Consider the following 21,520-nt stretch of genomic DNA (forward strand, 5'->3'; position numbering starts at 1 on the left):
TTTGACCAGTCTCCATGAAATGACTGTAATATGAGTTCATATTGGGTCAACTGCTTCTAAAACCACTGTTTTTATCAATATGTCCCAATTTTTTGTGTGGCCCACAGGATAGCTCAACAAAAAATTTACAATTTATGCAAATATTTTGCAAAATGAAAGATATCTTTTCTTATCTTTTGAAGTGAAGAGACAATAATTCTTCAATTTCATCAAAAAAATGTTTTATTGTTGCTTAAAATATTCACATTTCATTTTCATCTCAACAAACAATTATTAAGTCTGCTTTGTGCCAAGGATTTGCATTGTGTGCTAAGACTACAAAGACAAAAACAGAACTGACTCTGCTCTCAAGGAGCTTACAATCTGCTAGAACACATACTTTCATTTCCCAAAGTTTAGGACACTGAACATTAATTCTGTCAAAATAATGCCACAAATACTAGACAAGAAAATGCACCATGACAGACTCGTGATAGATTTTTATTCAATAGAAGCAGCAGGAGAGTAAGAAATCTTACTACTTCTTTCAACAAATGAGTGATTCAGTGGTGTGTATGAGCTTAGGTGGGTTGCTTGCCCTCATCCACTGGCAAAGTTGCATGCTGTTGAGAAGGCTGAGGGTCAGTTTCCATTTTTTCTTCCAATTCTACGATGAGTGGAGCAGAAGCCTTAGGAGACTGGGAAGAACTGACTGGGTTTTCTTGACTAACATCACATGTCCACATGTTGGGTTTTACACAAAATTTAAGAGAATCAGTGATCGGGATAGTATTTTTTCCCAAATAATTTATTTTTGCGCCCTCACAATCTGCAGGCTTAGCTGGATCCCCATTCAAGACTTCTGTCTTAACCGATGAAATCCCATCTGATTTTGCAGAGCCTCCTGTGAGTGAATCAATGCTAGCGACTTGCTGACTACTAACCGACGAGGGGACTTGCAACTCAGTCTCTTCCCCCTGGACAAGAAGTGCAGCTGATTCCAGTTCATCTATTTCTAATCCCAGCTGACTCTTCGTAATGTAGGTTCTCTGTAGAGTTTCAGCAAGACTTGCCAACTTTTGGGACCTTCAACAAATACAATTAAAAGATACATTAGACAACCCCAAAAGAAGTGGGGGAGAATCATGGCTTACAGATTAGTGGCGTCTCTCTTGAATTACTTAAGTTATAAACATTAAATAATTCATCATTAAGATGGAATTTTTGAAAATAAAATAACAAAATAAAATACAATGTCATACAGTATCCTTTCTACCTCTGACAAAAATCTTGTCACCATCCCAAAAAACTTCAGGCAGCAGCCTCAGCTAATGGATATTTGGCTGGGAGATGGGGAGATACATAAACATGTAACACATCCATGGCTGGAAGGCAAAACTGGATCAGGATTAGGTAGAGCATTAATCATTATTTGTGAAAATGCAGACAAAGTCATATGTTAATATTTCCACAAGAGACTTCAGCTATTTAATACAATGCATTGACATGTAGGTAAGAAGGTGGGTCAAATTTATAATGGTGTGAACCAGTCGTCATAACAGTGTCAAGAGTGTGGGACTAATGTCCTCACAAGCCAAGTTAACCCTGTGCTTAAGTACAACAGAGCCTAGGGAACCGAGGAAATAGACTTGATAGAGAAGACTGAGATTACTGATTTCTCAAAGGGCTGTAAAATCCCTTTTGCCCAACAATTCATAACAGCATGAAGCATTCTTTAAAGTGTAATTACAGAACTGACTTAGTTTATTTTTCTTCTCAATAGTACTTTATTTTTCCAATTACATGTAAAAATAGTTTTCAACATTCATTTTTCTATGATTGTGAGTTCTAAATTTTTTCCTCCCTCACTCTCTAATTCTCCCCCCACTTCCCCAAGACATCAAGCAATCTGATATAAGTTCAACAGGTAAAATCATTTAAAACATATTTCCATATTAATCATACTGTGAAATAAAGATCAGAACAAAAGGGTAAAACCACAAGAAAGAAAAAAAAAAAGTGAAAATAGCATGCTTCAATCCACATTCAATCTCCGTAATTCTTTCTCTGGATGTGGATGGTGTTTTTCATTCCATAATTTGGTTTATTTAATGTGACACACACCCAAAATCCAAAGTTGTACAAGGCCCCAGAGTTTCATTTAAAAGCATGGCGCAAAAGACTAGTGGAACTCTTGATTATATAAGTATTACTTTTCTAAGGCCTCAAGTCTCAGCTTCAATCCTCTATTATTAATAGTCCGCACTGAAAGGCAGAAGAGACTACAAACAAACCAAGAAGTGGGAAACAGAAACTCTGAGAAAGGAGCCGAGGGACAGCAGAGAGGACCGAAGTGCACAGAGGTTTAAGGACACATGCAATCTTTCCTGCCTGATCTATTAAAAACTTTTTATGAAGTCCATTTTTACTGCATTCCTCTTACAACGTGGGCTTCATTCATTATCAAACATAAAAGGCCAAGGGGAAAAGAACCCAGGTACAAAGATGTGTGCTGCAGCAGCAGCTCTTTCTGTGATGGGCAAGGAACGGGAAATTAAGGGTTTGCCCATCAACCGAGAATGGCGAAAAAAAAACTTTGTCTATGAAGGTAATGGGATACTGTAGTTCTACAAGAAATGAGCAGCGGGATGGTTTCAGAGAGGCCCAGAGACACTTACATGAACTGATGCTAAATGAAATGAGCAGAACCAGGAGATCACTGTACATAGTAACAAGAAGATTGAGTAATGTCAGCTGTGATGGAGTTAGCTATTTTCAGCAACGAGGTGATTTGGGGCAATTCCACTAGACTTATTACAGAAAATGTCACCCACATCCAGAGAAACAACAATGGAGACAGAATGCAGATCAAAATACACTATTTTCACTTTTTAGCTGTTTTTTCTTTCTTGTGATTTTTCCTTTTTGTTCTGATTTTTTTCTTTTACAACATGACTAATGTGGAAATATGTTTAAAATGACTGTATGTGTTTAATCTAACTTAGATTGCTTGCTGTCTTGGGGAGGGGAGAGATAGAGGAGAAAAGTGTGGAACTCAAAATCTTAGAAAAATGCATGTTGAAAACTCCCTCCCTCCTTCCTCCATGTTAAAAATTCCCCCTCCCTTCTTCTCTCCCTCCCTTCCTTCCTTCTTCCCTCCATCCCTCTCTTCCTTTTTTCCTTCTTCCCTCCCTTCCCTCTCTTCCTTCCTTTCTTTCTCTTTCTTGTTGAGGCAACTGAGGTTAAGTGACTTGCCCAGGGTCACACAGCCAGAACATGTCAAATGTCTGAGGCTACTGTACCAACTAGCTGTCCCTGAAAACTATCTTCCAACTGGAAAAAAATAAAGTACTATTAAGGGGCAAAGGAAGAAATGGAATTCCTAACTGCCTGTGGTCCTTTAGTAGGTTCTGTAGGGAAAAAGCTACTACCTGTATACCAAAATTCAAGATCTGCCTGTACCTCTCTCAGCTAAACATGAAAATCACTCATCTAACTGACATGTCTGCAAGGAGATTAAGGGGTATCAGGAAGTAGGAGGCTGCTGGCGTAAAATGGGATTTTCTGGATACACAGACTAGGTGTTACCTGATACAGATTAGGGGTTCTTAATGTCAGAAGCCAATCTCTTTTCCTCCCTACCCCAATCTTTTGATGAAGCCTACAGATCCCTTCCCGGAATAACCTTTACAAATGCATAAAATAAAATAGATTACAAAGGAAACCAATTATATTGAAATACAATTATCAAAATGTTTTGGGTTTGTTTTGGGGGAAGCAAGACTTCTGGGTGGTGACAAATTGGTGGAAGAGCAGAAAGTAGTGGAGCTACCCTGTTGATCCTGGTCTCCCTTGTGTCATCAGTGTGGGGTTTAAGAGGGATGTACACAGATGTCTAGTCAGCCAGTCATTACTTATATTACCACTGAGCCTACTAGACAATATATACAGGCATGGAAGTCAGCAATAATAGAAACATTTATGTGCTTTAAAGTTTCTGTAACACTTTACACATATTACTTTATTTCTCCCTTGCAACAATCTTAGGAGTTAGAAAATACTTATTTTTTAAAGATGAGGAGATGGAGGCTAAGTTGATGTGCCCATGTTCCCAGGCTACAATATAACCTAACATGGGCAGAAGATACTACATCATATGATAAAAGCTCCCAGCTTTCAATCAGGAACCTGGTCTCTATTTCTATTGCTCTTGAGCTGTGAGACTTCCGGGCAAATCAACTTACTTTTCTGCCTCATTTTCTCGCATTTATAAAATAAGATTGACAAACTTCTAATCTCCCTAATTCGGTAGGGTGTTCTGATTGCAATTAGAAACTCCCTAGAAATGGTGCTTAATAAACATTTAGAGTATCATTCCTATAGAATTCTAAGTCCTTTTGGATTCTACTTCCCCAAACACATTGCTCAGTTATGACCAACTGAAGAATAGGAAGTCATCCCCTCCAAAAAAAACATCAGTACCCTGAAGAGCATTTTGTTTTTTTGGTCACTGAAAAAATAAATTAGTTTTAAAGCTGCCACGCCGCCTTATGTAGCTCATATTATACCATTTTAATCAACTTAACCTCAGAACGCACCTAATTTAAAAGTCACAGTGCTTTCTTCACTCATTACATACTCATGAAGACCAGCCAACTTTTACATCCACAAATATACATGCAAAATAAATGACATCATTAATTAATGAAAATATTAACATAATATTATGACAAAATTGGAATGTACCCAAGAGATCAAAGTATACGTTATACGTCCCCCACCATGAAAAATAAAATCTCCAAGTTATCATTTATCTTTCTCTTGCCATGAGCATACATCCAATGTTTAACATAGTGCCTGGCACACAGCAGGCATTTAATAAATGTTTATTTTGATTTACTGGCATTAAGAACATTTAAGTATTTTTTGTCTAATGACAACAAGTTCACTGATAAGAACATGACAGGACAATTAACGTGAGCTTTTTTTAAAAATTCATTTAAAACATTTTTCTTAAGTAGTGAGATGTAACCTCTGCCCTGTGATCCATTTTTAAAAAGCCCTTTCATTGTTTACGTTCATTCTCTCCCCCTGTACCTTCAGGTCAGACTCTCATAGTGGCCCATCTAACATTTCTCTATTATTCATCTCCTTTCATTCACAGGCTGAATTTTCAGGCTCAAGTGCCCCTCCATTAGGGTGAAAACTACCAGACACTTCCCTTTCTCTGACTTGTTCTATCCTTCAACTATTACCTCTTCTCTCTCACTTCCCTTTCACTGGCAAACTTCTTTTTTTTTATTTATTTATTTATTTATTTATTTTTTTTATTTAATAGCCTTTAATTTACAGGATATATACATGGGTAACTTTACAGCATTAACAATTGCCAAACCTCTTGTTCCAATTTTTCACCTCTTACCCCCCCCCACCCCCTCCCCTAAATGGCAGGATGACCAGTAGATGTTAAATATATTAAAATATAACTTAGATACACAATAAGTATACATGACCACAACATTATTTTGCTGTACAAAAAGAATCAGACTCTGAATTATTGTACAATTAGCTTGTGAAGGAAATCAAAGATGCAGGAGTGCATAAATATAGGGACTGGGAATTCAATGTAATGGTTTTTAGTCATCTCCCAGAGTTCTTTTTCTGGGTATAGCTAGTTCAGTTCATTACTGCTCCATTAGAAATGATTTGGTTGATCTCGTTGCTGAGGATGGCCTGATCTATCAGGACTGGTCATCATCTAGTATTGTTGTTGAAGTATATAATGATCTCCTGCTCCTGCTCATTTCACTTAGCATCAGTTCGTGTAAGTCTTTCCAGGCCTTTCTGAAATCATCCTGTTGGTCATTTCTTACAGAACAGTAATATTCCATAATTTTCATATACCACAATTTATTCAGCCATTCTCCAACTGATGGACATCCATTCAGTTTCCAGTTTCTAGCCACTACAAAAAGGGCTGCCACAAACATTCGTGCACATACAGGTCCCTTTCCCTTCTTTATAATCTCTTTGGGATATAATCCCAGTAGTAACACTGCTGGATCAAAGGGTATGCACAGTTTGATAACTTTTTGAGCATAGTTCCAAACTACTCTCCAAAATGGTTGGATTCGTTCACAACTCCACCAACAATGCATCAATGTCCCAGTTTTCCCGCATCCCCTCCAACAATCATCATTATTTTTTCCTGTCATCTTAGCCAATCTGACAGGTGTGTAGTGGTATCTTAGAGTTGTCTTAATTTGCATTTCTCTGATTAATAATGACTTGGAGCATCTTTTCATATGACTAGAAATAGTTTCAATTTCTTCATCTGAGAATTGTCTGTTCATATCCTTTGACCATTTTTCAATTGGAGAATGGCTTGATTTTTTATAAATTAGAGTTAATTCTCTATATATTTTGGAAATGAGGCCTTTATCAGAACCTTTGACTGTAAAAATATTTTCCACTGGCAAACTTCTATAAAGAGAAGTCTATTCTACTCCCTTCCATCTGGCTCATGTCATCATCGCTTCATGGAAAATAATTCTCTTGGGAGTCATTAATAGTCTCCTTGTGGTTAAATTCAAGATAGCCCACTCTAACATTCTCTTAACCATTTGTAAGATTTAACGCCACCCCAGCAATTCAAATCATTCCATTCCGTTCAATAAGCATTTATTAGATACCTTACTATGAGAAAGACACCGTTCTGAGAACCGGGAATACAAAGACAAGAAAAGAAGAGCAATGAAAAATAATTTTAGTCAGAAGAGCATGGAAAGAGGAGGTCACACAAAACTTGCTACTGGTGCCAGATGAGTTGTGCTTAGAGGGAAGCAGGGGAAGCTGGAGGGAATTCCAGCCAGGCTGGGCCAGTGGCCTTTTGGTTAGGTTCAGTCCCTCAATATATCATTCTCCCCTTTCCTAATCAGAGAACCATCCTTTACACAAAGAAGAAGAGGGGGGAAAAAAAAAAAAAAGAAGGGAAAAGCAGTTTAAGAAAAATGACCATATTCAGTCAAGGTTAACCAAGTATGTAACCATTCACATCCATCACCCCCCACCTCTGTAAGAAAAGATTGAAGGTCCATCAGCAGTATCATCGCATGTCTGTCTGTCCACAACATATTCAACACTATTACAAAGACCATGAGGAAGGAGATGAAATTAGCTAACTTACTCTGAAAAAAAAAATGAAGGGGAAGAGTATGGAATAATCCTGCAAAGATATCTGGGAATCATGTTAGGAACGGACCAAAAGACTTGGCTAAAGAATCTGTATTTTACTGTAAAGGCAACAAGGAACCAAGATTTTTGAGTGGAGAGAGGGATCTGTGGGATCTAACATCCATTTGTCAACTGGGTGGAGAATAGTTTAGGACAAAGACTGATTAAGAGACTATAAAGGGTTTAAGGTCTTGTGGCTGTGGATCAACAAAACTTAGCACTAACTCACTGGATATGGGGGTGGGAAGAAAGAGAAACAGACAGAAACGAGAGATAGAAACAGATAGAGACAGACAGGCAGAACTGAGCACAAGAAATTGTAATCCTGGCTACCTGGAAAGACCATAGTGCCTCCCATAGAAAAGGGGAAACTTTGATAGAGGGTAGGTTTAAGAACAAAACAAAATGAGTTCTATTTTGAACATACTGACTTTGAAGGAGATAAGAGTTGGAGGCAGGGACACAAGCCAGAACATATGAGAAGTAAGGAGATCGCCAAGGAACAGCAAGGAGAGGCAGGAGCCTCCTGGTGAGGTGGGCAGCAAAAGGATGATAACTTAGAAAAGAGACCAAGGAAAGGACAGCCAGGTAGAAGAAGAGCACCCAAAGGGGACCGCGGGAAAAGGGCTAGAACAAAGGGGAGTCTGTAACATCAGAGCAGCTAAGAAGTCAAGGACGAATTCACAGACTACAAAAAGAAGAGGCAAATCACCTGTCTTCCAGATATCTATTACAGTCCAAACCAGCAATAAACATCCAATGAGACACTACGGTCCTCCACAGCAAAATGACCCTGGACAATGAGAACCCCCTGTGGGCAACAGGAAATAGGGCCACTAGTAAACCCAATGCCAGGCCAGGCCACAAGCCTGGCAGTCTCCCAGTGAGAGCAGGCTCTGTCTGGAAGCAGCAAAAGAAGATGACTCTCCGGAAAAAACTCCTGCAGAGGGAACGCTGAAGACCTGTGGGAAGGGGACAGCTCGCCCCAGATCACCTCCCGGGCCCACAGGCTTTGATCTCCCCAGAACTCTGCCCTGAGAGGCCTGAGACCTTCCTGAAGAAATAAGCATTCACAAGTAAAGACTCCGTGAGACCCAAGCTTAGGCGTAAGGTAGCGAAGGAGTCGGGTGAGCCAGAGGGAGACTAAGCAGGCTGGCCAGGCCATCTAAGGGTACACGAGGAGGTGGAGTCTGACCCTAGCACAAGACCCCAAAAAGGAATTCAAGCTGAAGAAATGAATATAAATTTAGATAAGAAATTACTGGAGATATCCCTCAAAGAAGGGCTAAATCATTCTGTAATGACTGCAAACTCAAAGGAAAAAAATGGATTAATGGATTATTTCTATAAAGATTATAAGAAATGAAAAGGGAGAGAGAGAGAGAGAGAGAGAGAGAGAGAGAAATAACTCTGAATCATATAATCTAACTGAACAGGAATTAGAAGAAGAATTAATAGATCCAGTTTAATGATTCCATGTGGTAATAAGAAATATTAGAATAAAGCCAAAAAGTGTAAAAAAAAAAAAAAAAAAAAGGAAGAAAAAGTAAAGCAGTTGATATTAAAAACAAGTGACATGGAATACAGGACAAAGAAAATTGAAAAATCATCATTTTTTAAAAATTCAGACTTATGAGAAATCTATGAAAATAGTCCAGATTTATTCAGACAAAAGGCATTGTAAAAACTGAAAGAATCCACAAACAAATCCACAAAACCTCAAAAAGAAAAGTCAAGGAAATATCACAGCAAAACCCAAAATGGAACCACAAATATTTAAAGTACTTCAAGTACAAGAGAGTAATTGTCAAGATCACATAAGACTGGTACCATAGCAAACAGATACTGAAACAGAGTACTCCAAAAGGCAAAAGCTCCATGGTCCTGCAATCCAGAATGACTGGGTTCACTTTACAGGGAAGAAAATGAAGCTTTCACTGAATGGAGGATTTTTCAGCATTTTTGATGAAAAGCCCAAGGCAGGATGGGAATTCTGAAATACAAATGCAAAAGTCCTGAAAAATATAGAAAAGTAACTTCATTTGAGCACCTGGGAGGAACTTCAGGGGGCTTTGTGTTAAGTTCCAATAGAAGGAGAAAAAGTAAGTGACCTTTCAGAAATTTAATATCCTTCCAGGGTATTGAGGGAGTTAAACAAGAAAAACAGGGAAGTTGAGGATGAGGGGAACAGGTTCTGTTCAGGAAGTATAGGAGAGCAAAGAGGAAAACAGGTAAAAGAAATATACCAGCACAGAAAAGAGGAAGAGGGTAGAATTTGTTATTTCTCATATTTGGGGGCCCATGGAGACAACAATGGGTGAAACTAGGATCAGATGAACCTTGTCTCACATTGACATGTACATCAAATTCAAATGGAAACTAGAGGGATGAGGAGATGGGTGAAGGAGTCCAGTTAAGATGAAGGATAATACCAAGGGATTGAGGGCTACAAGCAAAATAAAGTTCCTAATCCTGACAGGAAGATCACATGATCTAACTGAATATTAAATGTACTGTAAGAAATAATGAAAGATGATTTCTGAGAATCTTGAGTGCTATGAACTAATACAGAGTGAAAAACGACAAAATGGTAAAGAAAAATAACCCTGAAAGACTTAATCCCAACCAATGCAATAATCAACTGTTTTCTAGAAGACCTATCATGAAACATGTTATCCATCTTCTGATAGAGTGATGGTGCAGGGCCACTGTCATTGTATGGATTTGTTTTGCTTGACTATGCTCATTACAAAGGGTTACAAAAGGTTTCAAAAATTACAAAGAGAGAGGATAGGAGAAAAAGGACTAGTAATAATGATAACCCCCAAAAGGTCACTGAAACTAATTTGTTTTTAACGAACTTACAAGGAAGCACAGACAAGTAAGAGTTTTGAAAATGAGAGGCATTTAATATACACTTTTTTTTTTAAAGTGGTAGATTCTTTTTCATATATAATAATTATGTTTGTCTTTACATATGAAAATGCTCAATTTTTGGTGTTAAAAATTCAGAATAAAAAATAAAATTCCAAGTTTTCCTAAGGTTCACTGAATTCTTCATATTCATCATTTCCTATGGGATCAATATATTCCATTCCATTAACATAAGAAACATGTTGTTTAACAATAACTGGTATTTATATATGGCATTTTAATGTTTGCAAAGCACTTCACATTATTTCATTCAATTCTCACAAAAATCCTGATAAAAAAGGGACTATTATCTTCACTTTACATATGAGGAAACTGAGGCTGAAAGTGGGGCCCTGACCATACAGGGTCATGCACAGTTAACAGGTCATCCCAACTTCAAGTCTACATTCTCCATGAAGCCAGCACTACTATCTTTGTATTATTCACCTTGACTAATGCTGTGTTTTTCTCACAGCAGGCACTTAACTTCCGCCAAAATGAGACGTCAATGGGATTATGGCTATGTTTTGAGGTATCACTGTTTCTAGGGTTTGAAAACACAGCCCCCCCATCATACTCTGTGAGAGCTCAAAAAAGCCCAGCCACCACAAACCATATGAATCTAACTTTTGCAGCACACCCTTAACATAGCTGTGCTGATATCTATTTATTGTCATTGTTTTAAATTTGGTGCAGTTTACAAGAAAACTGGACCACAGATTTATTGATAAACAGCCAAACCATAGTGCAAGTGGAGCACAGAAATGTAGGAAAAGAAAACTGGGTAAAAATAGAAAGCATGCATCCTGTTTCTTACTTGCGAGTTTTGCCTCAGACCATCAATCAACTTTTCACCACTTCCTGCAACAGTGGGTCTACTATAAATCCTACAATAACTGACGAGGTTTCGTTTCCTCTGCCAAAAGCAGCTAACCTGCAAGGCAGACACGCTGACACAGGAGCAAGCCACTGATAACATAATATGTGGCTCCTACAAGGCCAAAGTGAGAAGCGCTTGTTCTCTGCTCAGTGATTTTAAAGAGTCTTATGTTCTATTTCCCGGGGTTATTCAAAACAGAAATTGGGAGACTGGGGGAATTATGTTTACTAAGTATGAAGCAGAAAAAGTAATTCATGTACATTCTGGAAACTGTCATACAGGACCGAGGCGTACTGTTCTACCTGCCACGTTGATCTTAAAACATCTTTAGAATCTTGGGAAAACATTTCATGTTCTGCTCAGAACTCAGCTGAATGTTTTGCAAACCCTACAATGCTATATATTTTGGTTTTTAAAGTTCAGAATAAAAAACAAATAAAATGACAAGCTTTTCCAAGTTTCACAGAATTCTTCGGATTTATCATTTCCTATGGCTTCAATATATTCCAATCCATTAACATAATACACACTTTAACAATAATTAGCATTTATACAGATTTTAATGTTTGCAAAGCATTTCACATTATTTCATTCAAGCCTCACAAAAACCTTGAGAGGAAAGGACTGTTATCCTCATTGTATATGAGGAAACTGAGCTGAAAAAGGGGACCTGACCATATGGGGTCATCCCAACTAGTATCTAAATGGAATATAAGATCTCCTTTTTTTTTTTTTTTTTTTTTTTTTTTTTTTTTTTTAAATGAAGCCAGTCACAGTGGTGTGTGCCTGTGTCCCAACTACAAGGGAGGCAGAGGCTGAGGGAATTCTGAGCTACCCTACCGGGCTAAGCAATTGGTCTGCACGAGGTTTAACATCAATCCAATGACCCCTTGGAGAGCATGAGTGGCCCCTAGACTTCTAGCCTGATGGAAGAAGAGGGGGAGACCAGGTTTTCAAACCCATGATCAGCTTTATGATAAAAAAATACCTCATCTAAAATTTCACCAGCAGTTCCACACACACGACACCCACATTTTCTCCCTTAATGCTGGAAGGATGAGCAAAGTAAAAGGAGCAGAAGTTGCAGCCAAAGTTCATTCAATCTCTCGTGGCACATTTTGCTCTCTGAGGGCTGCCATTAAAGGAAGGGTAGCGGCTGATGAATAGATAATTGTTCTGATAAGACAGCAAAAGATGTCAGGGTGGTAATCTTTCACTTAAGCAGGATGCATGAAGGCATTAACTGCTCGCTCTGTCATCAGTAAGGAGCATTTCAGAAAAAAATTATCATTGAAACATTGAAAAAAATACATTCCAAAAACAGTTGTACTGATAACAGTGATGATGATGAGAAGCTTCATATTGTGAAGATGAGGTAAGATTCTGTACAACTCCAACTGAACCTCAAAGCAATCTGTCCGTGAGATGGAAAACATGACTGCTGACAAATTAGCTTATAGTATTCTAGGACCACTAAAGGAGATTTCTTTAATGAATGTCCTAAAGCACTCACAGATGAAAACAGCTCCATTCCCAGGGCAAAAGTCCCAAATGGATTAATTTCTGCAGAGTCTGAAGAAGAAAGCATCTGGAAGGATGTGCTCCAAGTGTGGAGAAGTGGATCAACAACAGAGCTAATGGCAAGAGGCAACAGGACATACAACTTCAGAAATATGATCAGAAATGTCTCCAAAGAAGTGAAGGCTCTTAAAAGTGACTGCTAAGAGCCCAGGAGACAACATCCTATTCTCATGTCCCAATGTGGCATGGGGTCTTAAACAGGGAATATGCTTGTAAATGTTTAACAACCAGCTCAGAGGGTGAAGGGGATAGGGGGAGGAGACTCAGACATGACACCCTTAAATTTAATCTTCAAAATTAACATTTTCTTCAGCAATTTCTTAGGTTTAAACAATCAACAAAACAAGAAACTCTAATTTGTACCATTTGCCAAGTCCTGAGATGTAAATGTCCACACCGAAAATTTCTAAGTCTGGTCTTACAAGCTGATAGGTGTGGGCTTTAGTAGCCCCCTAGTCATGGAAGCCTATGTCAGTGGGCACAAAGCCAGTCTGTGAAACTTCCTGGGATGGTCCTGATAAGAGTAACTGTACTTGCCACGGAAGGACTGGCCCTGCTCAGGAAGGAAGGGTCAGGGCCCTCTGGCACCTGCTCAGTACTGATCCTTTGGCTACAGGATCTCATGGAACAACAACAACAACAAATCACAAGCAGTGGCCCCCAGACCCATGTGCGAAAGCCCTTCTGCATCCAAAGTGATGGCTGTGGAGGGATGAAAAAGAGAGCAGAGGGATCCAGAGTCTCCCCAACTTTATAGCCTCTAGACAAGTTAGTTTAGGGACTCTTACTCTAAATACGAGATATTTACTCTCCATATACACATTAACATTCTCAATTTTAATGCAAACTGAAGAAATAAAGTTGCAGCTAAAAAGGATGGCTCACTAGATGACCCAGTAAAGGAGCGGGTTTCATAATGAGCTCAAAGGCAGTAAGAAACCTCAGCTCATGGAACCCTAGGCTGTGATCCTGATAAGCACAGGCAAGTCAAACACTGAACACGACAATATCTGCTTTAGCCGCAGCTGGCACCATATGCCAGGCAGGAATCAGGAAGACCCGAATTCAAATCCCACCTCAGATACTCCCTGGCTATGTGATCCCAGAAAAGACGTTTAACCTGTCTGCCTCCAGTTTCTCATTTGTAAAAATGGGGATCAAAACAGCTCCTACTTCCCAGAGTTGTTGTGGGGATCAAATATTAAAAGTATTTAGCACAGCGCCTGGTTCACAGAAAGTGCTATGTAAATGTTTATTCCCATCCCCCCATCTAAGACTAATATGATAAATTCTATGAAAAACTTAAGAATATACTCCAAGTCAATATATATCTCGATACTTAGCAATCCTCAATATGAAGATGGACATGGGGTGGACAAGAAAAGCTATATTGGTCAATAGTTTAAAATTGAGAAATGAAGAGGGCCAAAGAGCTACAGATTTTTCAGAAGGTCCCTGGCTGCCCACCATGAATATTTTTTTAAAAGACAAGAGTAAGGGGCTGAGCACAGAATCCTTTAAAAACTACAACTGATTCTATCTTAACGGGAAACAACTGGCTTCTGACCTGGGAGTAATTTTAGAATCAGCCATCAGTGCAGTCAGAATATCAACTGGTTAAAGCAAAGGTCAAAATTAACATCAAATTAGGATGGAACTAAAAAGACAACACTGTGTAATTACAAAAGCTCTAACCTGACCTATTTAAATAAAGTGTTGACAATGAAAAATAAGAAATGTAAAAAATATATATATAAAGGCACTGACTCTATTATCATTCTCAGAGTAATTTAAAGGATGTAAGTGAAAAAACCCACTATTCAGAAGGCCAAAGAGCTCAAAAATTGCCTCAGTTTGAAAACCTTCTCACCAAGTAGAACAGATGAAAGTCAAGGACAATACTGGCTTAGTGTTTAGACTCAGCTGTGAAACATTAGGGTGCAAGGTGACCAAAGATAACCATTCACACTGTGTCATAGCATAGTTCAAAGTAGTAAGGGAATAAAGTGAATCTGCAAAAACCTGGCATACAAACCAATGAGATTGTCGATAAATCTTCTTCTATTTGGAATCCCCCACCATTCCTCCTTTCCTCTTCTTGCTCTTCAGCCTTGGTGGATGATCCAGGTAGGGGGTTATCATTTCTTGAATGGCAGGCAGCTGCTTCCTCCTCCAGTGTCAGCTCCTTCCCTTTCCAGAACGTGACAAACTCATTTCTTAGCTCTAGGTGTTTAGTGATATTCCTTATTCTTTCCTCCTTGGTGGACCTTTTCTACACTTAACCTCCAAACACAAGTCATCAATCAATTTTCTTCTTTTTAGGCTGAAACCCTTTTTTCTGTTTTAAAAGGAACATTTCATTATCCCCAATAATCTGGGACATGGGAAGGTCTTCAGGAGCTCTTTTAAGAAGTTAACCAGCCAACATTTTTAAATGAAGCCATGTTTGTGAATATCCCTTTCTTTTATTGCAGAATTGTGTCCAGAAATGAAATCCAATTTCATGTCTTAAAATTTACCCTGCCTCCCCTTTTTGAAAATAAGGACATTTTCCCCTCACAAATTCTTGTACATGCTTATGTTCCATTACCTTCACACATCACTAACAGTGGCAAGAATGGCATAGAATAAGGAGGCACATGTGGGTCCTTATCTGACCCAGAGGAGAAATTTAACCTAACAAACTAATGATATCATGAATCTATCAAAGAATACAAGTTGTTGGGGTTTTTTTTAATGAGATCAAATCATGAAGACATAATAGGTCTAAAACACAAAAACTGAGGAATCACACTACAACTCAATTAAAATTATGTTAGAAACTTGAATAAATGGATTAAAAAGTGGGTAGAAACGAATGACAAGGAAACCATATAACTTCATGAATGTGATTAAAGAATCACCCATTTTTTTGAAACACCAAATTTAGAAGTATACCATATGTGCCTGAGAAAGAATGAGAGTTGAAAGGGACATTGGAAACCTTGGAAGCCAACCCATCCAAGAAGCTTTTCTACAACAAAGGTCATACAGCTAGAAGGAGCAGTACAGATCATCTAATCCAAACAGCTCATTTTACAAAGGAGAAAAATGAGGCTCTGAAAGATTTAAAGTGACTTCTCCAAATTCACAGAGAAAGTTAAGGGAAGAGCTGGAAATCCAATGCAGGAACTCTGGCTCCAAATTCAGGGCATTCAACCAGCACTAGCTGAAAACATTCATTGGAAAAAAAAGGGGAAAGAGCTCAAAATAAGTTGTACTGGGTAGTGGTGAATAATCACCAGCATGGGAGATCCCTATGGGGATAACAAATGGCCTCGACTGCATTTGTTTTCTTGTCTTCCTTGATTTGTTTTCTTGGTGTTTTTCCACATTTCCTGCCTGATCTGTTTATATCCAGAAGTGACTGTGACATAGGACACTACAAACATGCACTCGGCACTTGTAGCTGTGCCCATAAAAGAGGAATCTCCTCACAGACTCATTACCAGTCCAGGACCAGTGAAAAGAATGCTGAGTATGTAAAATGGTCCACCTGCAAAAAATGGCTCCTAAAAATACTCAATTCAGGAGCCTTGTGGAGACAAAATTGAGAAGGCATTCAGTCAAAAGTGTAGAGTATTTTTCTAAGCCTGGGAAGATTTAGAATAACAGGAAATTAAGATACTTGATTTCTATTTCTAATTCAGTTATTTCACCTTAGAACTATTCCATTTTCTCTAGATCTCAATAAATCAAGGTACTGAAAAACTGAACATAACCACTCTAACCCCCTATCAAAAACTCAAGGATTAATGTTTCATATAAGGCCAACATAGCATGAAGAGTCAGTCCCATGGTGTTGAATGAAGGGAAAGTGTTCTCACTGAAAAAAGAAGGGGGAAATATTGTAGCCAATACTACAAACTCAAAAATAAACTGTTCTTTTAAGGACTGTCACCCCAGTGTTTCATAAAAGTCCCTGTTAGAAAAAATAATATAAAACTTTCCCCAAAGCTGCAACAAATACTAAGATAAAATTAAAGTAATTGTTAATTACTGTGAAGAAACTAAAGTAATTATGAGTATTCTAATGAGATATAAAAGATTTTCAGAAAAACAAGATTCCCATTCACTTCAAAGCTATGCCATTGGCCTTTTCTCTGATTAAGCTTTTTATGGGCTCTATCTACTGGTTTGTTTTAAGTGAAGGAAGCAAAAATTGCCATTCTTTTTCACTAATTTCCCATTAATATATGTAATGCAGGTTTGCTGCATGGAATTACAGGTCAAACCAAATGAAGAGAGGATATTTTTAATATATCATTTTAATACTGTAGTTGCCAACTGTGATGATAATATCACAAACTTATCCAAGACTATTTCAAGTTGGGGTGAATGCAGGATTATCAAAACTAAGTTAGACTAACAATTGCTTAATTACTAACATTTGTACATGTCAGTCTTGAAAATAAGTAAAAGATTCACAAGATTAAGAGGAAAACCCAGTAAGGTAATAGAGAGGAGGCAAAGCAAAAGCATCTATCAGCAATAACAAACTTCAAGCATTTCATAAGATTTTATTAGTAATCTCATTTTCCCTGGGGGGGGGGGGGGGGGGAGGGCGCAACCACACACATTTGCAGCTGTGCACAGTAGAGAAAAACTGAGAGGAATGGCACACACAAGTGTGTGGAATGGCTAGTATCCTAGCAGAGGCTTCACTGCTCTTGTTCACCCTATAAATGTAAAAGGCTCCCCGCCCAAACATTTGCTGCATGTTTCACTATTTGCCTGTAACACTTGAGTTTTGTGTTGCAATGCTCTTAAGAGTAATGTAAGTCCTCTGGGTGCTAAGCCCAAGTGGGCCAAGTCAGGGGAGCAGCTTGGTGAGGAAATAAAGGTGTTGGATAACTTAATGCACACCCACAGTCTTCATCGACTTCTCTGACCAGCTGGATAGAGAAACTGAGGCTGCTGCTCCAGAGGGTACAGATCCTGTTCTCAACTATGGCTTCTGTTATGCTCCCATCCTCCAAGACCCTTTCTCATCTCAGTGGCTCACCAAGAAGATGCTGCTGACACAATACTTCAAGCTGGTGTGTCCTTCCCAATTTCCAATGTCTTCTGTGAAGGACAGAATATCAGAGAGGTACAGACCTCGCCAATTGTGACATTTTCCAACAGCAGCAACTAAAATCCCTTACTTTTCAGGGGACAGCCAAGATAGAGAGATCCACAGCTGCACAGTATAGAGTCCAATACCTTCACGCTGCCATATTGACACAGTAAAAACTAACATTCAGGTTAAAAAAGTGTTTTAGTTTTAAGAACTTGTTTTGCTGTATAGTATTTATGACATTGTGGATTTTGTGTTATGAAAAGTTAATATTATCTGAAGTTTGTTTTTGAGATGCTCGCAAACAAACAAACAAAAAAATCACAGAATTCTAGGGAATTACCACATGAGAAAAAAATGTTTTGCATGTTACCAATTTTATTTTGTGAACTGCATTTTATAATTATTTCATGGTTACTGGTATTAAGAAAAGTTCATATTATCAGAATTAATGTTTTTCATAAAGAATTGTATGCAGAAGAGTGTATTTTCAGCAACTTCTAGTGAAAGATTAGTAAGGATGAAAGAACCTAAACTTCAATATATTAATATTCACCTTTTTGACTTTCACACTACTTTCTAAGAATGTTACACCTATGAAAGTTGATTATACAATATAATAATTGTATTGCTATAACAATTTTGAATTGAAACACTTGTCTCTGACATTCCATATAATCTACAGCAAACTACCTAATATTCCATAGTCATAGAAAGAGTCAAATAAGATTGAAAACCCAGAACTAGTTAGCTGAAAACCCAAAAAAATCATTCTTTAAATGATCTTAAAGAAAATGGAAGGTAAAGAGAAAGACATTGGAGAATTGGGGAGAATGAACTAGAAGGCAAAGGAAAATTATTTCATATAACTGAGTTGTAGAAGGAAAAGACTACAGAAATAAGAAGGAAGGGTTTGGAAAGCTGGAGACTCTTGAATCTCACTTTCATTTGAACAGGTAAAATAAGAAAAGAACCCTCTCACACACATACACACAGGTGGGAAGGGGGATGAAACTACATTTCACTTAACAGGAAAAGAGGAGGGAAAGGGAATGGGGGAAATAAGAAGGAAGATAGATTAAGAAAGCAATTAGTCCTACATAAGCAAAACAAATTCTAACCACAGAGAGCGAGTTGCATTTATGAAGGACTTCTTTTCAAACATTCAAAAAAAAATAAGCAAACTAATTCTTACATTACACAAACTGTTTGCAATATCAAAAGAAGGAATTCAACCAAATTCTTTCTATGACATAAATATAGTATAAATCATGAGTCAAAATCTGAGAAATGAAACTATACATCAACATCTCTAATGAATATCGATGCAAAATTTCAAAATAATTAGCAAAGTGAATAAAAAAATTATCACAAAGATTACATAATATGACTAGATTGAAAAGTAGGATTGACTCAATTATCAGGAAAACAATATTTTAAAATAAACTATACAAATAGCCTGTATAAAATAGTACCAAATAGCCATGTATAAAATAAACTATATATTTTTTAACAATAACAAAAACTGTTAATAGCCAATAGATGCAATAAAAGCTGACAAAATACAACACTCCTGTTCAAAAATAACAACAGGAAAAACAATTAAAAACCTGGAACAAACAGATTTTTTAAATGATGCATAATATTTATCTAACACAAAAAGAGTTTTATAAGAAACAAAAACCATATAAACATTAATACAAAATACCTTTCTTACAAATGCAGACCTGAACTGGAGAAATTTTTTAAAATACCTACAGAAATATTCATTGATTATGGGTAGGCAGAACCAATCTAACAAAAACAGTAATACTATCAATTAATTTGATCTTGGTAGCACTGACACAGTACACATTAAGTTCTATTATCAATCAAAATAGCAAAATATTACTCTATAGGGCTATAAAAAGGAATGATGAAATTAATTTGAAGACACAAGAAGTCAAAAATCTCAAGGGAAGAAAACATTTTTAAAGGAGAAAGGAGGAGGCCTAATGCACCAGACCTTAATCTACCCTCAAAGTAAAATTCATCTAAATGTTTTAATACTGGTTTAAAAATAAGACTGGCTGATCAGTGGAACAGATCAGGAACAAAACACATATAGAAACAAAGAAGATAACAGTTTAAAGATAAACCCCAAAACCCAGCTACCCAGTGGGCAAAAACTAACAGTTCTAAGAAAACTGGAAAGTCTGGAAAAAATGAGATATACGCTCAACATTTTACACCCCACACCAAGGAAATGGATGTTCCTGGAGATAAAAAGTTATGTTGTAAATGAGGAACAACATGACTTCCACAGCTACGGAGAAAGGAAGAATTCATGACTAAACAAGGGATAGCATCCATAAGAAATGACTGCAATTCTGAACACATAAAAAAGTAAAATGGACCATTCTGCTTATAAAAAAAGGGTTTGTTTGCATCAACATGTTGTTCAGTCGTTTCTTGGCAGAGATCCTGGCGGGGTTTGCCATTTCCTTCTCACAGGTGAGGAAAGTGAGACAATGGGATGAAGTGACTTGCCCAGGGTCACTCAGCTACTGAGTATCTGAGGCCACCAAAACACCAGGAAAGTGTTCCTGACACCAGATCTGGCAATGTATGCACTATGGCGCCACCTAGCAGCCCACACTAACATCTAATATAGCTAAATTAGAATCTAGGAAACAAAATTTTTAAAAGTCATGAGAAAAATTATTCCAACTCACAAAAAACTAGAAAAATGCAAATCAAACAATTCTAAGGTTCTATTCCACATCCACAAGAATGACAAAATTAACAGAGAAAGGGAAGGTGGGAGGGTGAGAAGGGGGAGAGGTGGGAGAGGGGGAAGAGAGAGAGAGAGAGAGAGAGAGAGAGAGAGAGAGAGAGAGAGAGAGAGAGAGAGATGACACACAGGAAGGGACTGAGGGAAAATAAGACATTAGTGCACTGATGGCCCAATTGTGAACTGGCCTTCCATTCTGCAAAGTAATTCAGAACTATGCTCAAAGTCTCTAAACTGTGCATACCATTAAGCCAATATACTAAAGGGATCAAAGAAAGAAAAAAAGGATCCATACGTCCAAAGTATTTATAACAATTCTTTTTGTAGCAAAAAGTTGAAAACTCAAAGAAAACACATCAACTGGGAAACAGTTGACCATTTCATTATTTGTGAACATAATGGACAATTTATTACTTTATTGTAAGTAATGATAATTAGCATGATTTCAAAAAAGCTGGAAAGAATTGCTATGGAAAAAAGCAAACATTGGTCTAAAAGAGATGGATAACCAAATGACCATTATTTTTAATAACCTGTTGGTCTTGTTAATAATGAAATGATTAAATGCACCCCTCAAAAGGAAATAAACAAACAAAACCAAGAGACTAATTTACACAACATGATTCAACATCACTGCAAAGAAAAACATATTGGATTTTAGTAATCCAATCCAATCCAATATGTCATAATGGTATGGCAGTTAGTTACTCTGAGCGCTACAAAGCAAAGCCAATAAATAGAGTAGAGGCTCTGGTAGGTGCTATTAAGTTGCTGAAGTCTAAGTATAGGCCTATACACACACACACACACACACACACACACTATAAAAGAAATATCCTAAGTTTAAGGTAGCTTTTCTCCAGAGGTGGCTACAAGGTGATGAACTCTTTTTTTACTCATAAAAATCATCTCCAAAGGCATAGATGGAGTTGAATATTCTTTCAATGGAAAGAGTGCCAATGAAGCTCTTAAATCATTGAAGCATAAAAGAGTGTATATGATTGTTTCATAATGAGCAGTATAGTAAGATAAAGCTTTTAAATTAATATATTATTTTTATTAT

The 21,520-nt window shown here is 37.5% G+C and overlaps 1 protein-coding gene across 1 annotated transcript in view; it reads right to left on the minus strand.

Annotated features, from left to right (window-relative positions):
- Nucleotides 1-204: 204 nt before the first annotated feature.
- Nucleotides 205-21,520, minus strand: part of SHQ1 (SHQ1, H/ACA ribonucleoprotein assembly factor) — a 112,603-nt gene continuing 91,287 nt past the window's right edge. Inside the window, exon 11 of the mRNA XM_012543576.3 lies at nt 205-1,065. Within this exon, the coding sequence (XP_012399030.2) occupies nt 561-1,065 (505 nt within the window). The 3' untranslated portion in view covers nt 205-560. The remainder of the gene's footprint in view (nt 1,066-21,520) is intronic.

This window comes from Sarcophilus harrisii, chromosome 1 (assembly GCF_902635505.1).
Source record: "Sarcophilus harrisii chromosome 1, mSarHar1.11, whole genome shotgun sequence".
NCBI classification, from domain to species: Eukaryota; Metazoa; Chordata; class Mammalia; order Dasyuromorphia; family Dasyuridae; genus Sarcophilus; species Sarcophilus harrisii.